This window comes from Syngnathus leptorhynchus, chromosome 9 (assembly GCF_054491065.1).
Source record: "Syngnathus leptorhynchus isolate UIUO chromosome 9, UIUO_Slep, whole genome shotgun sequence".
NCBI classification, from domain to species: Eukaryota; Metazoa; Chordata; class Actinopteri; order Syngnathiformes; family Syngnathidae; genus Syngnathus; species Syngnathus leptorhynchus.
In genome coordinates this window covers 10,372,031-10,393,960 of record NC_141203.1, presented here as the reverse complement: position 1 = coordinate 10,393,960, position 21,930 = coordinate 10,372,031, and the positions used below count along the sequence as shown (strand labels likewise).

General features: G+C 43.5%; 4 protein-coding genes across 6 annotated transcripts; 3 read left to right on the top strand and 1 right to left on the bottom strand.

The window, feature by feature from the left end:
- Positions 1-634: 634 nt before the first annotated feature.
- On the bottom strand, positions 635-4,896 carry septin10 (septin 10). Of its 2 annotated transcripts, XM_085920699.1 has the most exons (10): positions 4,756-4,896; positions 4,138-4,252; positions 3,863-4,058; positions 3,618-3,804; positions 2,732-2,893; positions 2,562-2,658; positions 2,320-2,488; positions 2,113-2,245; positions 1,843-2,021; positions 635-1,576 (listed from the first exon to the last, which is right to left on the bottom strand). In XM_085920699.1, the coding sequence occupies exons 1-10, from the start codon at positions 4,783-4,785 to the stop codon at positions 1,561-1,563; spliced, it is 1,284 nt and encodes a 427-aa protein (XP_085776825.1). In that variant the 5' UTR covers positions 4,786-4,896; the 3' UTR covers positions 635-1,560. The 2 variants fall into 2 exon arrangements, with proteins under 2 accessions (XP_085776825.1, XP_085776826.1); XM_085920700.1 differs by lacking the exon at positions 635-1,576 and having other exon boundaries at positions 1,839-2,021.
- Positions 4,897-5,384: 488 nt separating this feature from the next.
- sowahca (sosondowah ankyrin repeat domain family Ca) lies at positions 5,385-9,000 on the top strand. Its single transcript, XM_085920698.1, has 4 exons — positions 5,385-5,866; positions 6,539-6,879; positions 6,942-7,331; positions 7,425-9,000. The coding sequence occupies exons 1-4, from the start codon at positions 5,539-5,541 to the stop codon at positions 7,884-7,886; spliced, it is 1,521 nt and encodes a 506-aa protein (XP_085776824.1). The 5' UTR covers positions 5,385-5,538; the 3' UTR covers positions 7,887-9,000.
- A 1,149-nt stretch (positions 9,001-10,149) lies between these two features.
- On the top strand, positions 10,150-14,595 carry akap17a (A kinase (PRKA) anchor protein 17A). 2 transcript variants are annotated; one of them, XM_085921049.1, is made up of 8 exons: positions 10,150-10,321; positions 10,591-10,755; positions 10,846-10,938; positions 11,011-11,229; positions 11,334-11,546; positions 11,931-12,079; positions 12,161-12,401; positions 12,481-14,595. In XM_085921049.1, the coding sequence occupies exons 2-8, from the start codon at positions 10,597-10,599 to the stop codon at positions 13,312-13,314; spliced, it is 1,908 nt and encodes a 635-aa protein (XP_085777175.1). In that variant the 5' UTR covers positions 10,150-10,321; positions 10,591-10,596; the 3' UTR covers positions 13,315-14,595. The 2 variants fall into 2 exon arrangements, with proteins under 2 accessions (XP_085777175.1, XP_085777174.1); XM_085921048.1 differs by having other exon boundaries at positions 10,591-10,938.
- Positions 14,596-14,890: 295 nt separating this feature from the next.
- On the top strand, positions 14,891-19,846 carry asmt (acetylserotonin O-methyltransferase). Its single transcript, XM_085920676.1, has 8 exons — positions 14,891-15,001; positions 15,450-15,624; positions 15,698-15,827; positions 15,914-15,982; positions 17,029-17,147; positions 19,040-19,180; positions 19,240-19,362; positions 19,629-19,846. Exons 1-8 carry the CDS (start codon positions 14,891-14,893, stop codon positions 19,844-19,846), a joined length of 1,086 nt encoding a protein of 361 aa, XP_085776802.1.
- Positions 19,847-21,930: the final 2,084 nt, after the last annotated feature.

Genomic DNA, 21,930 nt, shown 5'->3' with positions numbered 1-21,930 from the left:
AGTTGCTCTTTCCCCTCAGTCTTCTTCTCCTTTCTCCTCCCCCATTAACTTCCAGGCCCATTTCCAAGCCTCATTAGCATTTAGAGTGACGAGCAAAAAAAAAGGCCTGCGTGTACGATTTTCTTTTAAGATCTTTTAAGAAAGTTTTGTGGGAAGCCACGCATGGGAACGCCCGCGACACCCGCTCCCAGCCAAGAGCTTTATCCCACGCTGGGAGGTGAAGGTGTCTCCTTCGGAGAGATGTTGTGGCCTCCTGCGGGCAATCCATCCTCATCCTTACACTTGACGCCATACCCGGTGAGACACGGCGGGGAGGATGTGTCTCCTCCTGCATCTTTTTTAAAAGCGCGGCAGTCTTAACTGGTCTTATAAAGCAAAGCTGCTTCCTTCAATTGAATGTTTCGATTGCATCACGCTGTCTGTCCGATTCGTGTCTGTTATACAGATTTTTTCTTTTTTTTTTGTCAGTTTTTATATTGATTTCGTTTTAATGAGTTTGTTCATTTTTTAGTTTGATTTTTATTTTAATTTATTTATTTTAAACACGTAACAAAGTAAACACGGCTAAAATTCCCAAATGCTTTTTCTGTACAGCTGAACAATAATACGGTGCCAAAAATAAAAGACAGAGAAATAAAGAACAAGCCTCCTGAGTAACACTGTTTATTTCATAAATACGAGTGTAGGACAAATATAAAAAGGTTCCCCTCGTTAGGCATCGTGTGTTTTGCTGCGTGTTTTTGTTTATCCTACTATAGGCTGGACATACATAAGGCACGTGGAACATGTGGAGTGTAAAGTGTCACGACGGTGAGCGTCGGCCTAGACACCAGAGCATCAAAGTACGATATTGTTGCCTCTTATCTTGCGTCTTGTTTTTTTTCCCGATGACTCGGCGTTGTTGCGCATACTTAAACGAGCGCGTGTCAGCAGAAACGAGAAAGCAAGCGAAACAAAACATTCTGTCGAGTTTAGTGTCTGTAAATATGCTGTAACCAACTCAAAGATAAGTAAACACATTTTTGTCGTGAGTTAAAACTTGTCGAGGCCTTGCTTGCTTTCACAAACACTCTCAAAGGATTGATAATAAATGATCCAAATCCAAAAATGACGCAGATATGTTTTGAAGGATGAATGACACTGAATGATCAAAGGTGTCCATCGAAAAGTAATAAAGAATGCTTCTTTGTTCTCAACATCCATTTTGCTGGTGACCAGTTCACAAGATCTGAGACATGAATGTACCATTAAAATCATTATAGGTCCATTATTAACCCCGACACATAAACAAGCGGGAGCCTCTAAAACCACAGCAAGCTTAAAAACAACAAAGGAGGTATCATAGAGAATACGTACAAAAAAAACAAAACAAAAAAAAACCCCACACATTATTTCAAAGGGAAAAACAAAATGAACTGTCTTAACTTTGGCACATAAAACACAATTGTGTGTTGCTGGCGGTGCTGATGCTGATGGGAGACTTCGGATTAGTGTTCAAGACTGGCCACAAAGGATTTTGGGAATGATGCTGGTCAGACTGGAGTTCAAATCCCGATTTCTTCACATGAACCCAGAACTGGTTGGGAGGAGAAAAGAAATTATATGGTGAAAATTAGTTATACAGCAATAAGTCTCAAGAACAAAATTTGAACTGAATCATTTGAGCAAGTGTGGATTTTGGAAAAAGAAGTCAATAAGGGTTTCATCATTTTTCAGTTTGAACACGATTAGGAGACATGCACAAAAATCTCAGTGTTACTTAAACTGTGTTTTTGCTGCCCTCTTGTGGCATGCTGTAGAATGTAGGGGGGAAAAAAAAGGGGCAAAATAAGTTTTCCTTACTTCTTGCGGTCTTTATCCTTCTTGCCGTTGGCAGTGAAGCTTTGGGCCTGCAGCAGCTGAGCGGCGGCACGTCTCTTGCCGAAGGAGCTTTGGTCTTCCTCCAGCATGCGCCGCTTCTCCTCCAATGCCGACTTCTCCTCGGCGTGGAGCCGCTTCAGCTGCTCAAAGCGGCTCTGCAACTGAAAAGTGGAAAGGGAAAACGGGTGGATGGTGAAAAATATCTCTTCTCGATGCATTTGTTTTCTCACTCAAGGTATCTAGAACAATAACCTCTCTCTCTGCATCCTTAAGCTCCGCCTCCTTCTCCTTGACCCTCTGCACAAACATCTGCCTCATCTCGTCCTCTCTCCTCTGCAGCTCCACCAGGAACTCCTGACGCTTGGCCTCGTAGGTCTGCTGCAGACTGCACGAGGGTGTTAGGACATCCGTCGATTTATTAGGAACCCCCCCCCGCACCCAGCTGTTGACGGCGGTCACCTGACGGGCTTGCACTCGGGGTCGGTGTCCTTGAAGCCCATCTCCTCCAGCTTGCAGCGTCTGTACAGCTCGTAGTGGCGCGTGTGCGTCTGCTCCCTCAGGTCCTCCATGTTGACGCAGATCAGCATCTCACGGAGCTTGACAAAGTCGCAGTGGCTCTCGTTCTCCACTGGTATGACGGGATGGAGAGCAGACGATGTCAGACACGTCATCATGCCCAACGTGCTCATCCACAAACCGACCTTGGACAATCCCCCAGGGGTACTGACGAGCCTTCACCATCTTGTTGCCCACGGCCACTTCTTCCGTGCTGCCCACCACGGCAAAAGGCAGATGGCCCTAGAGGACAAAAAAAATAAATCAAATGTACCGCAGAGCTCGCGTGGACACCGGCGACGAGGAAGACGCTTACGTTCATGGCCGTGTTGACCTTGGCGACGGCCTCGTCGTCCAGGGGGAACTGATAGATCTGGACGCCGTTGCTCACCAGCTCGCTCATGATCTTGATCTTGAACTTGTGCAGCTCGCTCTTGCTGATTGTGTCCGCTTTGGCGATGACGGGGATGATGTTCACCTAAACGATGACGGAACAAAACTTGTTTATTTTCTCTACCGTTCAAGAAACATCATCGATGCGGTACTGAGGTCAACACTCGAGTGTCAGAAGTTGCTTAATATTCCGTTAAGGAAGCAAACTCAACAAGAGAGGCAACTCGGGCCAGCACATAAAAAAAATGTCTCCCCATGTTATTTGTGGATCAGCAGCTCACTCTGCTGTCCGAGCCACCCCGCATTCCTGACCGTGTGATTTTGTCAACAAGAATGTTTTTTCTGCTCGAGCTTCAGGGGTCAGACACACAAACAAAACACTCAAGTGATGGCAGAGCACAAAAAAAACAACAACAAATGTCTCTTTCTCCGCCTGTCTGTCTGTACAGTGACACAAAAGGACAACTCGAGTGTGTTGAGTGTGTGAGCGTGTGTGGTGACATTCCACCGCTTTTTTGGTGTGTGTGACTCTTTTCACACGCAAATCGCGGCTTGCTGGCACTTCCCGACAGTGACACACGAGAGCATGGGAAAGGTTGCTAGCATTATTTGCGACTCTTTCACCACCTCATGATTTGAATGCGGTTTGGAGGGCAGCAATACAATTTGCTGATCAAAGCATCTCTGCGGCCGCATTCGTGTCTAACTACTGAAACACTAAAACCAGCATTGATTCTTTTATAAAATCAAGTACTGAATGAAAATAGCCGTACGCATTCCAACCAATGTAAACCAGATTGCCTTCCTACCTTGCTATCTAGTTTCTTCATGGTGACCAGGTCCAGGGATTTGAGAGAGTGTCCCGAGGGGGAGATGAAGTACAAACAGGCGTGCACCCGCGAGTCGTGATAGTTGAAAAGCGAGCGCCTGATTTTCAGCTCTTCCTGCAGGTAACTCTCAAACTGCCTGTCGATGTAATCCACCACCGGCTGATAGCTACAAGACAGACAGTTAACAATGGCCGGACACAAATCCCACGCTCGTTCGCACGGACCTCTCTTGTTTGTTCATTTGATCTCCGAATCCCACCGTGTTGACCACGGTGAGGCGCAGTCGCACGTTACTCTCTTGCAGGTCGTAAGTTTGAGCCCGCAGCTTCACCCGAGGCTCAAAGTGGGACGACTCAAAGTTTTCAAAGTTGGTGCTGAACAGAGTATCCATCAGAGTGGACTTGCCGATACCGGTTTCACCTGAAGACACAAAGGAAATCTACTGATGACCAAAGCCTTTCTAATAATAATATTAATCGTAGTTTGTCGGGAAGCATACCGATGCAGAGGATGTTGAAGCAGAACCCCTGATCCGTGGACTTGTTGACCAACTGATCTGGTAGGCTATCAAAACCCACATGGCCTGCCAGGGAGAGAGGCCGCAATCCCTTATCCTAAATAACACAACACGATTTAGTCATTTCGCTATAATCTTCCACCATACAGTAGGTGCATGCATTCAGATTGAAACATGTCTGTCTGTTACGATATAATAACAATGTAATAACATCTACTACAGTACTAATGTGTATTCTGACTAAATATCTTTAAATCTTTGAAGTTTTCTTGACAGTGCAACTGAATACCACAGCAGTCACTCAGCCAGATGGATGACGTGATTGCTTCTTTCAGACAGCTAACGCCCCTCTGGTAATATCGGCCGATGGGTAAACTGTTTTAATGGTTAATCTTGGCGTGAACACGTAATCCATGAATTACATGCACGTATTTAGATTTGTGTTCTCAAGTTACGTTTTGTTTCAACGGGAGCGTTCGTTCATTTGTCAAAGAGAAAAGTTGTGCTAGTTGTGCGGCTGGCTAACTTCATTGTAGCCTCAGACACTCCCTGCTCGACTACGATTGTTATAAGAGTGATATAACAGAGATCAATACAAACCAGTTGCGGAGCAACATCGGAAGAAGCCATAGTTTTCGATTAAATGTAGGATTTCCCGCAGATGCGAGACAGAATACAATCAAACTTATTAAAAGTCCGATTTTTTTCCGCCCCCTAAAGAATCCTCCTGAATGGGACCGTCTCACCGCGGACAGACTGGACCAAGTAAAAGAAGACAGTCTTATGTGGCAACTGGTCTCTGTGAATATACTTAAAATGTCATATAATAGGAGGTGCACTTCACATTTTCAACTTAAATTATACAAATGTTTCTAAAAAAAAAAAAGAGGATTAATATGTTCGATATATTGCTTTAGCAACCCCATTCTTACAAGAATCCCCTTTCTTTTCAAATTGGTATAGTCCTAAAATGTGTCGCTTTCAATGTATTCAAAGTGTGGTAAATATGTCTACCCTACAGACCAACATAACCGGTAATTGAAGTATGTTTCATGTAGTTCTAATGCATTCACATTATGTGAATTTATAGTAAAAATAAAATGTCATACATAAAATTGCTTCACTCAGGTTTGACAGCATGAGGTTAAATTTTCCAATGCTTTTGGAATTTACGTGGAGCACTGTAATGTAACACGATGACGACAGGGCTTAATAGTGGTGTGCGTCCCCTGGCGGTCATGTCTTGAAACTGATCAGCCAATGATGGAGGAAAGGAGGAGGTCCTATGAAGATGCTGTCATCGGCTGTCAACGACCGCAAAAATGACCACGGACTAATTTCCAAACGTTTTGCTGCCGTGTAATTAATTGATTTGGTTGGACAATGATAACGATGGCGTCTCCGTGCACGGTCGAAGCCGTGCAGGAATTCTTAATGGAGCGAGGAGGGCGAGTCCAACAGATGGAGCTGATCGATCACTTCGCGGCGAGGTGTGGTGCTGGAAGTGACCCGATGAAGGGGGAGGAGGCTTTGAGGCGCGCCTTGGACACACTCGGTATAGTGGAAGTGGAAAGCGGCGTGCAATATGTGCGTTTGAATGAGGATTGTAACGCGCGCTCTGTAACGCGCTTGGATAGAGACGGTAACGTGCACAAAACACCAGGCAACAACAATTTCGTCAGTGGCGACTCTGACAACAAACAGCAAGCAGGTGAGTCTTGATCAAACTGCATTGGCTCGGCTGTGGTCTATTAACAACGTCTTCTTTTCTTTTTCTTTGTTTGGAAATAAACACATTGATTTATACGTTTTTGTTTCATGGCCTTTAATTGTTGGTTTTATTATTCAGCACAACGTGCAAGTAGGGTTTACTCTCCAGAGCCCATCTGGTCCTTTTTTTTTCCACCCCGCTTAATGCTAGCGTTTTATTGCTTTACCCTTTATTTTTTTCCATCCTGTTGGGCTGAAATCTAAAAATGCACACTAGTTAATCAAAGTTAATATTTGTTTGTATTTCTAAGCATTATAAGAAATGTACAAGCATTAATTGTCCATTGTTTTTTAAAGGCCGATAGGAAGTAAATGCAAAATGTCCAGACTTTTTACCCTGAAGGCCTCATACAGGAAAAAAAAAAACATTAGCTTTGTGGCTTTGGCAACAAAATAAATTATTAAAGTGTGATATCTTTGTGACATTAAAAACATTAGCTTTGTGGCTTCGGCAACAAAGTGTTAAAGTGTGTGATATCTTTGTGACATTACAATCCTTTTCTCATACCTCTCCTGTTTGTGTGGGCCCAATCTTCTTTGTGATATTCACATTTCCTTCCGTGTGCTAGGTTCAGAAATAATGACATTAAATACATGTTTTCTGTTCTCATAGGAGTTTCTAGTCCACCTTCCTGCAGTATGGATGTCAAGCAGTCCGAGCTCGCTCAGTCCAACACTATTCCCGGAGCCGGCGAGGTCAAGCTGAGAGAGAGGAGAAGACGCGAGTCGGCTCCGGTGATCGGGGTGCCGGATCAGGACCATCCCGCCAGCTCCCAAAGCCATCATCAAGTCCGAGCGGCCCGCAGGGTGTCCAAAGGGTCCCAACGGGCATTGCTGACCAGCTGCCTGTCTGAGGACAACACGGTGGAAGGCCTGGAGTACACTCTTGATTTCAACACACCTAAAGGGAGCCGCAGGAACTTCATTGAGCTGATGATGAATTGTTCTCCTCAGGTGAGCCTACGAAGATGTGTTGTTAGCGTTTGGTAATCCCCCAAAAAATATCCCCTCCACAGGTTCGCCGATCTCTCATAAATCGAGGTCCGCGTCTCAGAGACTCCATGAGGAGCGACGGCGACTCGGCGTCTCTCCTCTCCTCGGCCACCGACGAGGACTGCGCCTCGGTGGCGCTGGACCCCATGGAGCACGAGTGGATGCTGTGCGCCTCGGACTGCCTTTGGGAGAGCCTTCACCCCCTCTTGGCTGTGGAGGCCGGCCTGGTAGCCAAGAAAGACTTTGTCACGGGCTTCACGTGCCTTCACTGGGCTGCCAAGAAGGGCAAAGCCGAGCTGCTCTCCCAGCTGCTGAATTTCGCCAAGGACAACGGCGTCCACGTGAACGTCAATGTGAGGTCCGGTGCCGGATACACGCCACTCCACCTGGCAGCTATACATGGACACATTCAGGTAAGCTGTGTGTGATGCTAAAAAATACGTGTCGAGCTTTATTATTATTATTACTTGAAGCATTCTAAATGCATGCTCGTTTTGGACGGTCAGGTGATGCGCGTGCTGATGTCCGACTGGGAGGCGGACCCCGAGGTGAGGGATTACAGCGGTAGACGAGCCATCCAGTACCTTCCCGCACCGTTGCCCGCAGACCTGCGGGATCAAGGAGTCCCCTCGCCGAGGGCGGAGTCTGACAACGAGCACTCGGCGGTAGGTGGCGGTGTAACACGTGGCTGGAGGTTTCCCAAAGTGCTTCAGGGAAACCTGAACCCGCTGCGCCTACTCAACCAGTCATCGGGGGCCTCCGAAGAGGCGCTCGGGAATGGAAGGACCAAGGGGGGCATGTTGAGGAAGTCGTCCCTGGGTCGACTGAACGCTCGGCTGCATCGGGGGCGACACAGGGCGCAGATTATACACAGCGCTTCCTTTAGGGACGCGGGAGAAGTCGGAAAAGGAGAGGAGATTCCCAGCACCCCTCAACGAACTCGGCCCCTCTCTAGCCTGTTCGGATGAAACCGCAAAAAAAAGCAGCTAATTATTTATTAAGAGTTCCATTCATGGATTTTTATAATTTTATAATATCTTGAATGGACAAGCCTTTTAAAAGTTTTAAAGTCATAAATATTTTTTTTTTCTCCAAGAAATGAAGTTGATTTTTATTCCTATTGTTCAATCCTTAACTAACTTATTTAGGTACCTTTTTTTTTTTTTTGCTACACATGATCTAATTTATTTATTTCAGACAGACAGTGAATGCATCATTAAACGTGTTTTTTTTTAATGGGAGGGAGGGAAGGGAAGTTTGTCATTTCACATTGGTGGAAGATCACTTTAAATCAAAAATGGTGTTTTGGTACATAATATAGCTGCACAAAAGTAAGAGTTTTTTTCACAGATATTTTTCTTTAATTATTGACAGTTGTTTTACAGTACTTCTATGCTCTGATACATTTGTTCTATTTGCACTTGCCACTTTCAAGATTTTCTGCACAATTTAAATACTACTCTGCTGTATGACCAGATTGTTTTATATTTTATAGAGGCGATACACCTCTCTTCCTCAAATCTGCTCAATAATTGTTCAACTGTTTTTCTATCAATTCAAATACACCGAAAACTCCAGCATGATTGGAAACGGTGACACATTTTGCCACTTGTTTCATGTTGTGCCTCTTTTGACAACTGCTGAATAAATGCCAGTCAATACGACACAGTGAGTTCAGGGACCTTTGACGACTAACGTAGCACACATTCAAAAATATGCAATCAAACAAGCGCGGTCACATTCAATACTCTGGAATGCATTTGATTTCAACTTGGTTTAGATTTGCATGTACAAATGGAATTGTTAGCTGTTTGTCAAATGTGAATAGAGTTTAGAATTATAATGTGATTTGTTGAAGTCTTGTCTGTTGTACATGAGCCTTTATTAAAATGACCTGATAAGTACATTTAAACCACATGACTGCCACAATATTGTCTTTGTATTTTATAGTACGCATATGGCCTTATGTTATTGTCAAGTAGAAATCTGTACAACAAGTGTACTATGTTTACCTCAATACTGTGAAGTTACTATTGGGTAAAAGCCAATTTGTTTTTATCTGTCCCATCCTTAAATGTGAAATAAAACATCAATATCAAATTGCTTTGTGTTTAATGATGAACTCAAGTCCCAAGATTAGTTAACATTCGCTGCTGCAGCTGACAACAGTCTGCACTTGTCTGCCGATGCTGAATAATTGATGATCTGATGTCCAGCAATTGCACAATAGCCACAGCTGACTATGTTAACACTGCTTTCAATTTTGTAGAAGCATCATTGTGCACCTGCCTCACATTTATTATGTGTGTGTCATGTTCTCCAGGGCTTTAAATATGCTAACTCATATGTTGTGTCCTTTAGCTTTGTGGGCCTGACATCTGTTTTGGGATATACATTAAGTGCTGGATTCTCTCCCATCTTCTAGTCTAAATTAATTTGGGAGATCACTGCAATACTAAGTATCACTCTGGGTTTAGAGTTGCTTTAGGCCGCTTTTGTATGACTGCTTATTGGGTGAGAGCTCATGCGAGAGCGAGAGAGAGAGAGAAAGAGAGAGCGGCTGTCTGACTGCAGCTACTGACCTACATACACTACGAATGGAGTAATGCCTGTTATGTAAATTTCCCTGCCATCCTTTCAGGCAATGGTGGCCATTGGGGCTCTCTCATTGGATTAATCCATATTCAATTTAGCTCACATTCTGTCCCCAAGTGCCATATTCAGTCCAGTGAGTCACGTTGATGGAGCAAAACATGAAGCAAGAAAGAATTGGTACTTCCAGCCCGAGTGCAATGCAGCAAAAGACGATACAACTGCAAAATACAGACAAAACCGTTAACATTGTGTCAGAAATTTTGGGATTGTCAATATGAGATCTAAGAGCATATTTTTCCTTCATTTTTTGAGGGTGACAAGAAGCTGGGGGCTATCCTAGCTGACTGTGGGTGAAAGCCAGACTACACTTGGTCCACCTGTCAATCAAAAGTACATAAAGTGACAGACAACAAGTCACAGGCACATTCACAGCTAACAGTAATTAAAAAAAAAAATGTAATTTAATTTTATGTTTGAGGGTTTTATCGTAAAATAGATTTTTAACTGCGTTTTTATGATTTATTTCCTTTAAAATAATAAAAACATGTAATACTCCATTCCATGTGATGGCGCTGCTCTTGTAACGACGTAGTGTTGCACAAGTACTCGTTGGTTCGTTCTTGGGTCAAAGTTGAAATAACGCGGAAGTTGCTTAGCTTGTGTTCATTTGCTACTCCGGGTCGTTTGTTGCCCTCAAAATCATTTCCTTGTATTTTACTGCGAGATTACCAGATGTGCCATAGTTTGAATTTGTCGTCATAAGAGAAGTTTTCAGAGCTCCGTTCGTATTACACGAACGGGTTTCAAGGTAATTGAGACTCAATGAATTATCTATGCTAACCAGTGTAGCTTATAACCCACATTTACTAGATGCCTCGCAGACGGCACGTAGCCATTTTTACTACCGGTTTAAAATATTTGCTTCAAATTTAAACCATATAATGTTCGTAACATTTCCGACGTGCAAACATCTTGAATCGATATCCAATGTGGCATGGCCTGTCAAATGCTTGATGCTTGTTTTGTAACATTATTTTGCATTTTCTACCAATGATAGTCTTCTCAAACCTCCTGCAGGTTTTCATGCTGGCTGCCACAATGACCACCATCGTCCATGACACCACCGAGGCGGTGTGCCTGTCAGCTGAGCACAACATGTACTTGAAGCCCATTGCTAAAATGACCATCAGCGTCACGCTTCCTCAGCTCAAGCTGCCGGGAAAGAGCATCTCCAACTGGGAGGTAATGGAGAGAGTTAAGGCTATGGTAGTGCCCGACCAGTTTTCAACCCTGCGGGTCTCTAAGAGCACCATGGACTTCATTCGTTTTGAGGGAGAAGTGGAGAACAAAACTGTTGTTAAGAGTCTATTGAGCCGCCTGGATGGGAAGAGCATCAAACTTAGTGGCTTTACCGATGTTTTGAAGGTGAGCTTGGCTCCCCGTCTTAATCTATCAGTGGTCAGTTTGATGATTCAAACTTTTTTTTTTCCCCTCAAGGTTCGTGCCGTGGAAAACAAAGTGGACTTCCCAACAAGGCACGACTGGGACTCGTTCTTTCGTGATGCCAAAGACATGAATGAGACTCTACCGGGTGAGCGACCCGACACGATTCATCTGGAAGGACTTCCCTGCCGCTGGTTCAGCCAGAAGCAAAGCGGGTTGCCAGATCGGCCGTGTGAGGAGGTTCTCATCGCTGTCTTTGAGGCCTTTGGCAAGGTACACTGTTTTATTACTGTCTGAATTTGATTTCCATCATGCATAATCCAGTGATGTTATTTTATGATGTCCTCAATAACAATGACAACAATTTGTTGGTTCAGGTACGAAACGTGGACATCCCAATGCTGGACCCGTACAGGGAGGAGATGCTGGACAAGAACTTTAATACTTTTAGTTTCGGGGGCCATCTGAACTTTGAAGCTTACGTGCAGTATCACGAGTATGACGGCTTCACCAAGGCCATGGATACGCTTCGCGGCATGAAGCTGATGCTGAAAGGAGATGATGGCAAGGCAGTGGCCTGCAACATCAAGGTACGCTTAATCCCCCTCTTTTGAAAAGATTACCGCCTGCTCCTAATCCTCAACTGATTGACCAGCGTGCGCCTATTAGTAATTTTAATACTGCAAGTCATTTCGATCTCTTACGTGAGCCGTGTGGGAGGCCACGAGCATTGAGCTGGTTTCATCTTAGTCACCTTTAAGACCTTTTAATGTAATGAGAATGAAAGCTGCTCATGTTTTGTTGGGAGGGTTTAATTAAAATGAGTATTAAAGATCTTGTTGCACAAATCTGTACTTGGAGACAAGAGTGGTGATAATCCCAAATTGCATTTGTTTACTGATTATAGTGGTCAAACACAGTCCAATTTTGTTTTGCCTGGAAATTTGAATTCTCATTGAATGAAATCTTTCCAGGTGACATTTGACACCACCAAGCATCTCGGAGAGTCAGCTGTGAAGAAGCGAAATCTGGAGAGGCTCAAGCTGCAGGAGTTGGAAAAGCAGAGAGAGGAGCAGAAGCGGCGGGAGAAAGAAGAAGAAGAGCGACGTAAAGAGCTGGAGCGGTATGACGACTCCCCCCCCCCTGTTCGTATGTAATGCTCGTTCAGCAGATGTTGACCCAGCCCAAACGTTCTCTTTTCCAGGAAACAGAAGGAACAGGAAGAAGAGGAGCGGGAGCGCAAGAAGGAGGAGAAGCAGCGCAAGCGTGAGCAGAAGCTGCAGGAGAGAGAGGAAAGGAAGAACATCAAGAAGGTGAGGAAGCAGCAGGAGGAGGAGCAAAAGAAGCTTCAGATGAAGATCGCCATGGAGGAAAGGAGGCTTCTCCTGGTTCAGCGCAATCTGGAATCCATCCGACTCATCGCGGAGCTCCTGGCCAGAGCCAAGGTACCGCTTGAAGAACCTGATTGACAGCTAAGGTGTCTTTCCATTCTTAACATTGTAAATTGCTTCTCTTCACTCAAAGGCGGCCAAGCAGAGGCAATTGGATAAAGAGCGGGCCGAACGTGAGGAGCAGGAAAAGCGGGAGAAGGCTCAACAGGAGGAGGAGCGGGTCCGCCGCCAGCAGCAGGAGGCCTGCCGACGCAAGCAGCAGGAGGAGCTCCTCAAGGTGGAGCTGGAAAAGGAACGGGCCCTGGACCTCCAACGGCGGGAGAAGGAGCTAAGGGAGAAGCTGCTCTCCAACATGCTGAAGAAGAGCAGCGAGCCCACAAGACCTCCCGACACGCAGGAGCAGGGCAGCGCCGCAGGGAGCGAGGAGGCCCCGCATCCCGGCAAGGAGAACGTGTCCCTGCAAGTCCCGGGTCAGGTGAACGGAGTAAAGGCAGAAGAGCGTAAAGACAAACAAGTATCCAAACCTGCGGAAATGTCAGAAAAAAGTAGAGGGACAAAGGAGAGGAAGGCGGCTGAGGATGTGAAGAAGACGAAGCAGGAGAAGAAGAAAGCGGAGGTGAGGAGCAGGTACAGCAAAGACCGTGAGCGCAGCTCCAGGAAACGGCACTCCAGCAGGAGGAGGAGCCGGAGCGGCAGCCACCGCAGGACCTCCAGCCGCCACAGGAGGAGCCACACCCCGCGGCGCAACAGGAGGCACAGCCACTGTAGCAGAAGTACAAGCTCCAGCCGGGACAGGAGCAGGAGCAGCAGCGGGAGGAGCTACAGCAGGGGAAAGAGTCGTAAGCACCGTCACCAGGGGCGATACAGCAAAGGCGACTCTAGGAGCAGCAGCCGTGGCAGGAGTCGCTACACTCGAGAGTACAGGAGGCGCAGCTACAGTCGGGACAGGAGTCACTCTCGAAGATGAACGCGCTCCTCTTCTCACATTTCAACCAGTGGCCCTTTTTGTCGTTGTTGCTTTTGACTCAAATGAAGGCCGTGTTTGTTTCAGACGTGCACGAGAAGCGTGTGCTTTGTTCGCACTCACAACTTGCTAATCCATTCCGCATTCACTGACGTAGCATCAGCACAAGAAATCAAACAGACTATAAACAGTAGAAGAAATTACCGTATTTTTCGGACTAAAAGAATATACGGATTATACGTCGCATCAGCCATAAAATGCACAATTAAGTGAAGAAAAAAAAAACATGTATAAGTCGCACCGGACTATAAGTCGCATTTTGGGGGAAATTTATTTGACAAAATTCAACACCAAAATCAGACACGAACGAGCAACAACAGAACGGGCCTGACGTAACATTGACAGTTATCCAAATAACTATAACATAAATAACGCCTTTATCAAAATATCTGTCACTCCAAATCATTAAATCCATTGATCGTCCTTTATGTCAACAATGTGCGCCGCGCCACTGATGTCGGTTGCAGTTCAAATTATTCCACAGGCCCATATAACGATATATAAATTATATATAAAATAACTATTATATAAGCAACAATATTATCAAACCATCTGTGTCACTTTCTCCACTATGAAAAGAAACGCGACTTGTAGGCCGAAAAATACGATAGCTTAATTACCTTTTTGAATATCAACGGTTAGCACAGGGTCAATTCCTATCTTAAGGCGATATAATTCCCTCTCCAAAAAAAAAAAAATGGCAACCTCATGGCATGACAAACATTGTAACATTTGACAAAAATATATCAAATAGGCAATATTTGACAAATCCACCGAGTGTGTTTCGGAAGTTTTGACCACTTCTTTGCTGCTCTTCTCCAAATGTGAACTGACCACTTGAAAACATGTCAGCTTTCTGAATGTTCTCCAGGTTTCTCTTTTGAAGCAGCCCATGAAAACTCAGGATAAAACGATTTGAACACATTTTTAATTCCTTAGTCATTTCATTTTTTTTTTTTTTTAATTTTTAAAAGTTCTTCTGATTAAAAGTTCTCTTTGTACTATGACCGACTTGTGACTATGCTCTAAATCTGATTAAGCAAGCAGCACCGTTCCCAGAACAACAGGAATGTAGGAAGTCTCGACTTGGGCTTTTGTGCTTACTTCGTAGCTCTTGATAAGATTGCAAGGGACTCAAGTTTTTAGATTTGTCACATCCGTGTACTGTGCAGCCTCCTGGATCATGTTCATTACATTGTCACATTAAAATTTCCAGGATTTTTATATCTGTTGGTCATTGTATGATTTTACGGGAAACTTTTCAATGTATTTGAAAGAATTCTTTTGTCCATTCTTTTTTGATGCCACTGATTTTTGATGTGGTTCTTTTTGTCGTGAAAAAGGCTGCGGATATTTTTTTGTTTCTTGGTTCAGTGGCGGGTAAGGCCCTGCTCTAATCCGAGTTATCAGACTCTAATCAGCTTAGCCCACGACTACCACTGCAAAATGGGCATTGTTAGTCTGGTTTGGTCTCCACTCGTCTGAAGGGGACGGCTTCTTTCATAGGACGAAAAACTTTATGGTCCATATGGCGGCTCGGTATGTGATGGACACAACGGCGGCGTCACCTGCTGCTGGGGAATACCCCAGGAAAATACTCGAGTACATGGAAGGCTTTCTTGTCTCCAAGGTAAGTCACAGGGTTCAAATGCATGAATACTAAAATGGAATTGGACAAAAGTCAAGCCACATATAAGAAAAATATGATTTTATGATTATTCTGTCAAGAATAATAATTGGTTAAAATGTTTTGCATTAACGTTTCTTGCAAAAATATGACCCCTTTGTTTACTGTTTACTCCCCAATTAAAACTGATTATCCAGTATTGGAGATTAAAAACTAAATATTTAAGCAATATCACACATTGAGGATTAATGCTTGTTTTTAAAGCACATGTTTGCAAAAGTCTTAGTTGAACACACTATTTTCATGAAAGGCTACAGAAATCAGAATAATTATTCTTGGGAGACTAAAAGCAGATATACTATTTTAATTAGAAGTCTCATTGTATACATTTGCAGTGCAAAATAGCCCCGCCCCCTTCCTCACCTTGACATTATCCTCTCCTCCGAACCAGACTTTATTCACAGCCTGCGAGCTGGGCGTGTTCGACGTGTTGTCGTGTGCAGGACGTCCTCTGTCCGCCGATGACATCAGCCAGGCGGTCGGTGCCAGCCTGGACGGGACCCAGAGGCTGCTGGCGGCCTGTTGCGGCCTTCAGCTGCTTGAAACGCACCAGCAAAATGGACAAGGTGAAGTAGACCACAACAAAATTTGCTTTGGACCCTTGGAAAACTCATTTGCTGTCATTTCTTTATATGTTAGTGTGTTACAGTAACACAGAACAGGCTAACCTCTACCTGACCCGCTCTGGTCCTGCAACCCTCTACCATTCCATCCAGTACAGTTCCAGAACCATCTACCTTTGCTGGCACTATTTGACTGATGCCGTCAGGTCGGTCAAAATTGCGTAAATTTAAATCCAATCAGTTTAAGCAAAGATGTGTGTCGTTTGAAAATATCACGTTTTGTATGTCACAGGGACGGAACGAATCAGTATGAAAAAGCCTTCGGTGTCAGCTCCAAAGATTTGTTTCAGGCTCTCTACAGGTGAGAATATACACAACACTAAAGAAAATATTGGATGCACTCACCTCAAGGTGGCGCTGCACACACAATGTCATTATTTAGATATTATTATCGAACAGAGATAAATTAATTTTCAGTGGTGAGTTGCTTAAAAAAATATAAAGAGAACCTTCAAAAAAAATGATCGCATATAGAATCGGAATCACATTATTTTTCGGAATTATTTGCTCCATGAGAATGAATTTTTCTTTTTTTCTTTTTTTTTTATTGTATGCTCCTCATAGCTGCATCGTGTTGTCGTCATTTGGTAATGCCACCATGGAGATCGCATCTGATCATCTCACCAAAATGGCATCGTTTAAAAAGACCAACACAAGAATATTCCAAATATGAAATGTGCAGTAACAATGTCATCCTCGGAATGATGAATTTGTAATTTGCCGCTAATTGATTGAAAAACGAAATATCAACACCTGCTCACAATGGCCAAATGAGGAGCTGCGGTTGTTTCGTCCCTGCTGATTTCCCTCGAGAATACCGAGGGGGAAATTAGCGCGGGAAACAAGCGCGGAAGTCATCGAGGGCTTTCTTGGAGCAGTGACAAAATGATTCAAAGCTGGCTGCATGACTCACACACTTGTTTACTCCTTGCCATTTAACCAGCCGCATAATGCACCTAAATAATTTAGTCAAGTCAGGAATACGGTTGGAATTCGAACACACCAAAAAAAAAGCGAGGAGAGAGAGAGTCATTTGGAAAATCAGAGCATGTACGAGATTGCGTAGTGAGAAATTTAAAGCCGAATAAATGCGACTAAAAGTGACTGATGTGTTTTCAAAATTGAAACGTCTCAATGAATATAATTTGAAAGGCAAATATCTCCAGTTGAACCCAAACATTCCAACTGACAGGTCATTGTTTGGCCTCAGAGTCATTTGTCTTACTCACATCTGGTCTAATCCAATTTTAAAACATTGAGTCACTTTCAAAGTTCTTCCAGAAGTTGGTGTGTCATCTAAAGTTTCAAACCCTTTTTGCTCAACATTTTCTACACGTGTGTGTTGAGGTCTGACGAAGAGATGGTGAAGTTCATGCAGCTAATGAATTCCATATGGAACATCTGCGGTCGAGATGTGCTGACAGCCTTTGACCTTTCACCTTTCAAGGTCATCTGTGACCTGGGAGGTAAGTGCGTGTATGTTTTTGCTAAAGTCATTTCTAGGCGGGATCAGCAGGTGCACGGCCATTAGCATTTCAAACCGTCACGTTAAGTGAGAGACAGCTGGCTGAGGTGCACATTCATATTCATGCTGTCTCGTTTATCCTGTCACCCTTTGCAGAGACTCCAATTAAGTGCACAAATGGCCTTCGTGACAGTTGACACATAATCACTCTTCTTAATGACATCAAAACAGGAAGTAGCTCACTGTTCCATTGTGGGGGTAAAAAAACAATCTTAGAATGTATATTTCTTTTAACCAATAAATTATTTCTACCAAATAAACTAATAAAATATGTAATTACCCAAGTAGCCACAAGGGGACGCTGTGAAGTCACTAAAACAGGGGAAACACAGAGGACATCCTTCGTCTCTGTGTGTGTGTTGATATTTATGCATAATAATGGGAACGCCTCCGCCGAAATGAGTGTGAGCGGACAGCAGGGGTGCGAAGGGCGTGACCGCAGCGTCCCATTAAGTCTTCGTCTCTCACCCAACATCTGTTAGGTCTGCACACACCTGCTGCTCAGCTCCTCCGGCTGTCCGTCTGTCCAACTTTGTGCCAAGCTGCAGAGATGAATATTGAATCCACTGTCGCAGCATGCATCATTGAAATAATGAAGAAGAAGATTTTTATAGCGACGTTCGGGGGGGAACCTGAGGGCGCATTTTCATAATCAACTAATTGTTATAATAAAGGTGCCGCACACAGATGTGTTGATGTTATATTTAAAACACATTATTTATTTATTTTTCATTGAGGTTCTTTGTTAGCCTACCCCCGCCCCCCCTTTCCCCCTCCATTATTTTAAATTACAAATTGACCCTACTATAACCTGTACCTTCTGTTTTTAGTGAGCAACAATTTACATCTTAATTCTGCGAGGACGGTCACATCAAACATTTGAGAGGCAGACAACAAAAGCCATAAAACGTACGACAACATTCACAAAGCTCCCATAAAAGGAGCTCATTAACAAAGTGACTCATCCAGGTCACTTTGGGCCTCGTATGTTGTGATGCCGAGTTGAGCTCGGTTTTATTTCGCAACGTTGCGCTTTGATTTTCAACCTCTTCTGACCCCCCCCCCGTCTGATGCTTGTGCAAAAGACACGAGTGTGAGAAAATTGACAAAAGGATACATACGACGGCATAAGTGGAGGATTGGACCGAACAATGAAAGAATGAAGGATCCAAACACACACACACATGGTTGTCATTTTGTCAAAATGAGATCTTTTGATCCTGTTTTCCACCTCACTGCTTTTTTGTCCCTCCATCAAATTCAGACACTCTTTTTTTCCTGTCCATCTGCCTCAGATTGAGGTTGATTTTAAAAAAAGTATAACGATAACCGCCCCACTCTTTACCCTCGTGTGCTACTTCAGCAGATTTTACACGGATCGGGTTCAAGTATTAAACAGTGTCGCAATATGCCGATGATTGTGTGATCGTTAACATTTGGCTATATCCGTCTACGCGAATGTCATTGATGCTACTGACAACGCACGTTCCGATTCTTCGGCTTGAACGATTCTTCTTCTCCGACGGGACAGTCGACGCTTTGTTTATGTACGACGGCATCTGTCTCTCTGTCACTCCAAATGTAGTTCAATTTGGTTCGCTTTATTGCCATGAATGTTAGCTGAACCGTGTCCACAGAGGCTACGCGACACAACTGAATACAAATCATGCAATAATAAATAATAATGGCCACATACCTGCGAGCATCTGTTCTACCCCACTGACTTTATTTGTCCATTTATGAGTGATTTCCTACCATTTTAATTAAGGTTGTGTGTCTTCATGCTGCTGTGACTCAAAGTCATTTTCGTGCTTTCTCGTTCTCTCTCCCGAGGCTGCAGCGGAGCATTAGCCAAGCAGTGCACGTCGGCCTACCCGGAGTGCGCAGTGACGATCTTTGACCTCCCCAAGGTGGTGCAGACATCCAGGGAACATTTTGTCAAGGAGGCTGACCACAAGATAAGCTTCATTGAGGGTAACTTCATTATCACTCTGCCACTTCTATTTTTTTTTTTTAAATGTGTGTCCATTTAGGGGACTTCTTCAAAGACGATTTACTCGAGGCAGATCTTTACATTCTTGCCAGGATCCTCCACGACTGGACAGATGAACGTTGCGTAGAACTGCTCAGCAGAGTCCATAGAGCCTGCAAACCAGGTTTGGGATATTTTTTCTTCCTGCTTCAACATTAGTTGAAGTCTATGGACTTCTTAAACTGTTGTTACCTGTGAAGTCATTTATAGAACCTCTCAAATGAGTTTTAATTAAATCAATTAAATAAAAATTCATGGACAGAATAATAATGTCATTTAAACAATATTAAAAATTTGAAAAGTAATTAGGTTACATTCTGTCTACGCCTTATATAGAATAGTTGCTAATTTTATTCATTTTAATTTTAAAGTTACTGATTGCTCCTACAGGAGGCGCTATACTGCTAGTGGAAGCCTTGTTGCATGAGGACGGCTCCGGCCCGCTCACCGCGCAGCTCTACTCACTAAACATGCTGGTACAGACGGAAGGTCGAGAAAGAACAGGGGCTGAGTACAGCGCCCTGCTGGCTGCCGCCGGGTTCACCAAAGTCCAGTACCGTCTCACAGGCAAAATCTATGATGCAGTTCTGGGACTTAAAGAAGCTTGATCTTTGTTGGGATCATTTCTGGAAATAATATTCATGACAGTTGCCTCAGAAGTAAATGAATATGCCTTTATCACATTCATTAAAAATTTATTGTGATTGTGGTTATTCAATACCCACAAAAAAATCTCTTTTTTTTATTATGATGTAATGTCAACAATTTTTCCTCCATGCATTATAGGTTCCGACATATTCTACTATTTTTTTGGTCATTGATTTCACCTGGTCTTGTCACTCCTACCTGGCTTTTTCCATGTCAACCAATCGGTTCGCTCCCTGCCCTGCTGTGTCTGTTCTGTGTAATTAGATGGAAAGTATTTAGGTCACCAAGAAACTTCTGATGCACTTTTGGGATTTTCTTTTAATGGCACTTGTTGGTGCAGACATATTTTTATTTATTTGTTTTGATGATGATGAACTCAGTTTTTTCTCTCAATCCTAAATCCCTTTTGAAGCTCTTACCATTCTCAGAATATATATGAGGCCAATTTTTTTTTTTTTTTGCCTCTTTTTCACTTTCAGCCACATAACACAAAGGGAGGCTTATCGGCAAATCGGCATTAAGTGATCATTTTAATGGGACAGTCTGGAACGTGCCTTCGTGTGCTGTCTGAGCTTTTGACCGTTTGATTCATCAAGCTCCAGAGAAGACTTTCTCAGAAGTTATGAATATTTCACAGTAACACTGAGTGCTACGGCTGTTCATGGAAGTTTGCTCCCGAGCGCTTTCTCTGTATTCCCGAAGCACAATTCATTTCAATTGATTAAAACAGATGACATCTCTCCATTCTTGTGAATATAAACTGGTTCATGTCATGTTTATATTTACTCGACATGTACTAGTAGCACAACTGTTGTTATTCTTAGCCAAGAGAGAAGCAATTGACAGAATGGTGTCAACAAAATGACACCAAGTGAACAAAATTACCTTCATGGGCACATCTTGCCATATTCTGTCTTCTGGTAAAGTGTAAACAGCAAATATCCTGAGATGAAATTAAATAGCCTGTAAATATTTTGAAGCATGAAAAGAAATGTGAGCATTAAAGTGATTGGAATCAACTCTGAGTTCATCGTTGAGAAGGATCCCGGGCTCAGTATTCAGTCGACTGCAAATTTCGCCTTCTCTTCCTCACGATAATTCTGAATTAATCAGACCTCCAACCGCCGCAAATGAGAAAAGATGTCAAATCCACAAGGGCGGCTTTACAAAGAGTCAACTTAATGAGCGAGGATGAAGTTCTGAAGCTGGTGACACTTTGACCTGTGTAGAGACTTACTGATAGAACAAATTGACACTAATGGCTGCATATACATACATATGTTTTAATTATTATTATTTTTTTTTTTTTGCCGAACCTTTCCAGAGATTTCCCCCGGACCATTGTTTCAAATGAAATCTTAAATTAATCCCCAAGTGAATTATTGAACTTAACTTTAAATACCTTATCACGTCAAAGCTTTCATTCACAATGAAAGTGGATTAGACAATGCAACGGCTTCTCTCCCTCAAAAAAGTTGATATCCTCCGGCTGACAGATGAATCTTCTATCGGTGATCTGAGGACATTTGGATTTCTTCCTTCAAGTGAAACCAGAAAAAACATACAATCCCAAAATAACTGATGGCTCGGGGTCAGCTCAAGCGGGCGACCTGTGATGCATTTTTCAGCCATCTTGGCTGTTTTTTTCTTTCTGGCTGTAACACAGATAAGAATTTCTAAATGTATTATTAAATGAAAAACCATCTTGTGGAATTGGTGCCACTATATATGGTTATTTATCCTACATGTGTGTCCTCCAGGAAGAAGATGAAAAGCTGAGAACAAAAAGTCTCATGAGTATTATGACACACAGAGCTGACTTGAGGCCATGTGTGTATTTTGTGTGAGTGCAAACGTTGAGGACGCAGTCACCTGTCTGCATTCCCTTGAGTATGTGTGAGAGTACAACACGGTTTTGGGCACACGCTAAATCTGTTCCGGAAGTCACGCACCTTCACACCCTCCAGCTCCAGGATGCCACTTTAAGATAACAACTTGGGGGGAATTTCAGGGAACACTTTATTTGTGAGTTTGTGTCACACTT

What these genes read in the sequence shown, in the direction of transcription:
- septin10 (XM_085920699.1), bottom strand. Translation starts at nt 4,785, where the DNA reads ATGGCTTCTTCCGATGTTGCTCCGCAACTG. An exon ending in CCCCTGGGGGATTGTCCAAG is followed by an intron (nt 2,489 to 2,561) that starts GTCGGTTTGTGG and finishes CCGTCATACCAG; the next exon opens with TGGAGAACGAGAGCCACTGC. An exon ending in CCCGAGTGCAAGCCCGTCAG is followed by an intron (nt 2,246 to 2,319) that starts GTGACCGCCGTC and finishes ACCCTCGTGCAG; the next exon opens with TCTGCAGCAGACCTACGAGG.
- asmt (XM_085920676.1), top strand. Translation starts at nt 14,891, where the DNA reads ATGGTCCATATGGCGGCTCGGTATGTGATGGACACAACGGCGGCGTCA. An exon ending in AAGGCTTTCTTGTCTCCAAG is followed by an intron (nt 15,002 to 15,449) that starts GTAAGTCACAGG and finishes CCTCCGAACCAG; the next exon opens with ACTTTATTCACAGCCTGCGA. An exon ending in CCATAGAGCCTGCAAACCAG is followed by an intron (nt 19,363 to 19,628) that starts GTTTGGGATATT and finishes TTGCTCCTACAG; the next exon opens with GAGGCGCTATACTGCTAGTG.
- sowahca (XM_085920698.1), top strand. Translation starts at nt 5,539, where the DNA reads ATGATAACGATGGCGTCTCCGTGCACGGTCGAAGCCGTGCAGGAATTC. An exon ending in TGACAACAAACAGCAAGCAG is followed by an intron (nt 5,867 to 6,538) that starts GTGAGTCTTGAT and finishes CTGTTCTCATAG; the next exon opens with GAGTTTCTAGTCCACCTTCC. An exon ending in TGATGAATTGTTCTCCTCAG is followed by an intron (nt 6,880 to 6,941) that starts GTGAGCCTACGA and finishes TCCCCTCCACAG; the next exon opens with GTTCGCCGATCTCTCATAAA.
- akap17a (XM_085921048.1), top strand. Translation starts at nt 10,597, where the DNA reads ATGCTGGCTGCCACAATGACCACCATCGTCCATGACACCACCGAGGCG. An exon ending in GCTTTACCGATGTTTTGAAG is followed by an intron (nt 10,939 to 11,010) that starts GTGAGCTTGGCT and finishes TTTCCCCTCAAG; the next exon opens with GTTCGTGCCGTGGAAAACAA. An exon ending in TCTTTGAGGCCTTTGGCAAG is followed by an intron (nt 11,230 to 11,333) that starts GTACACTGTTTT and finishes TTGTTGGTTCAG; the next exon opens with GTACGAAACGTGGACATCCC.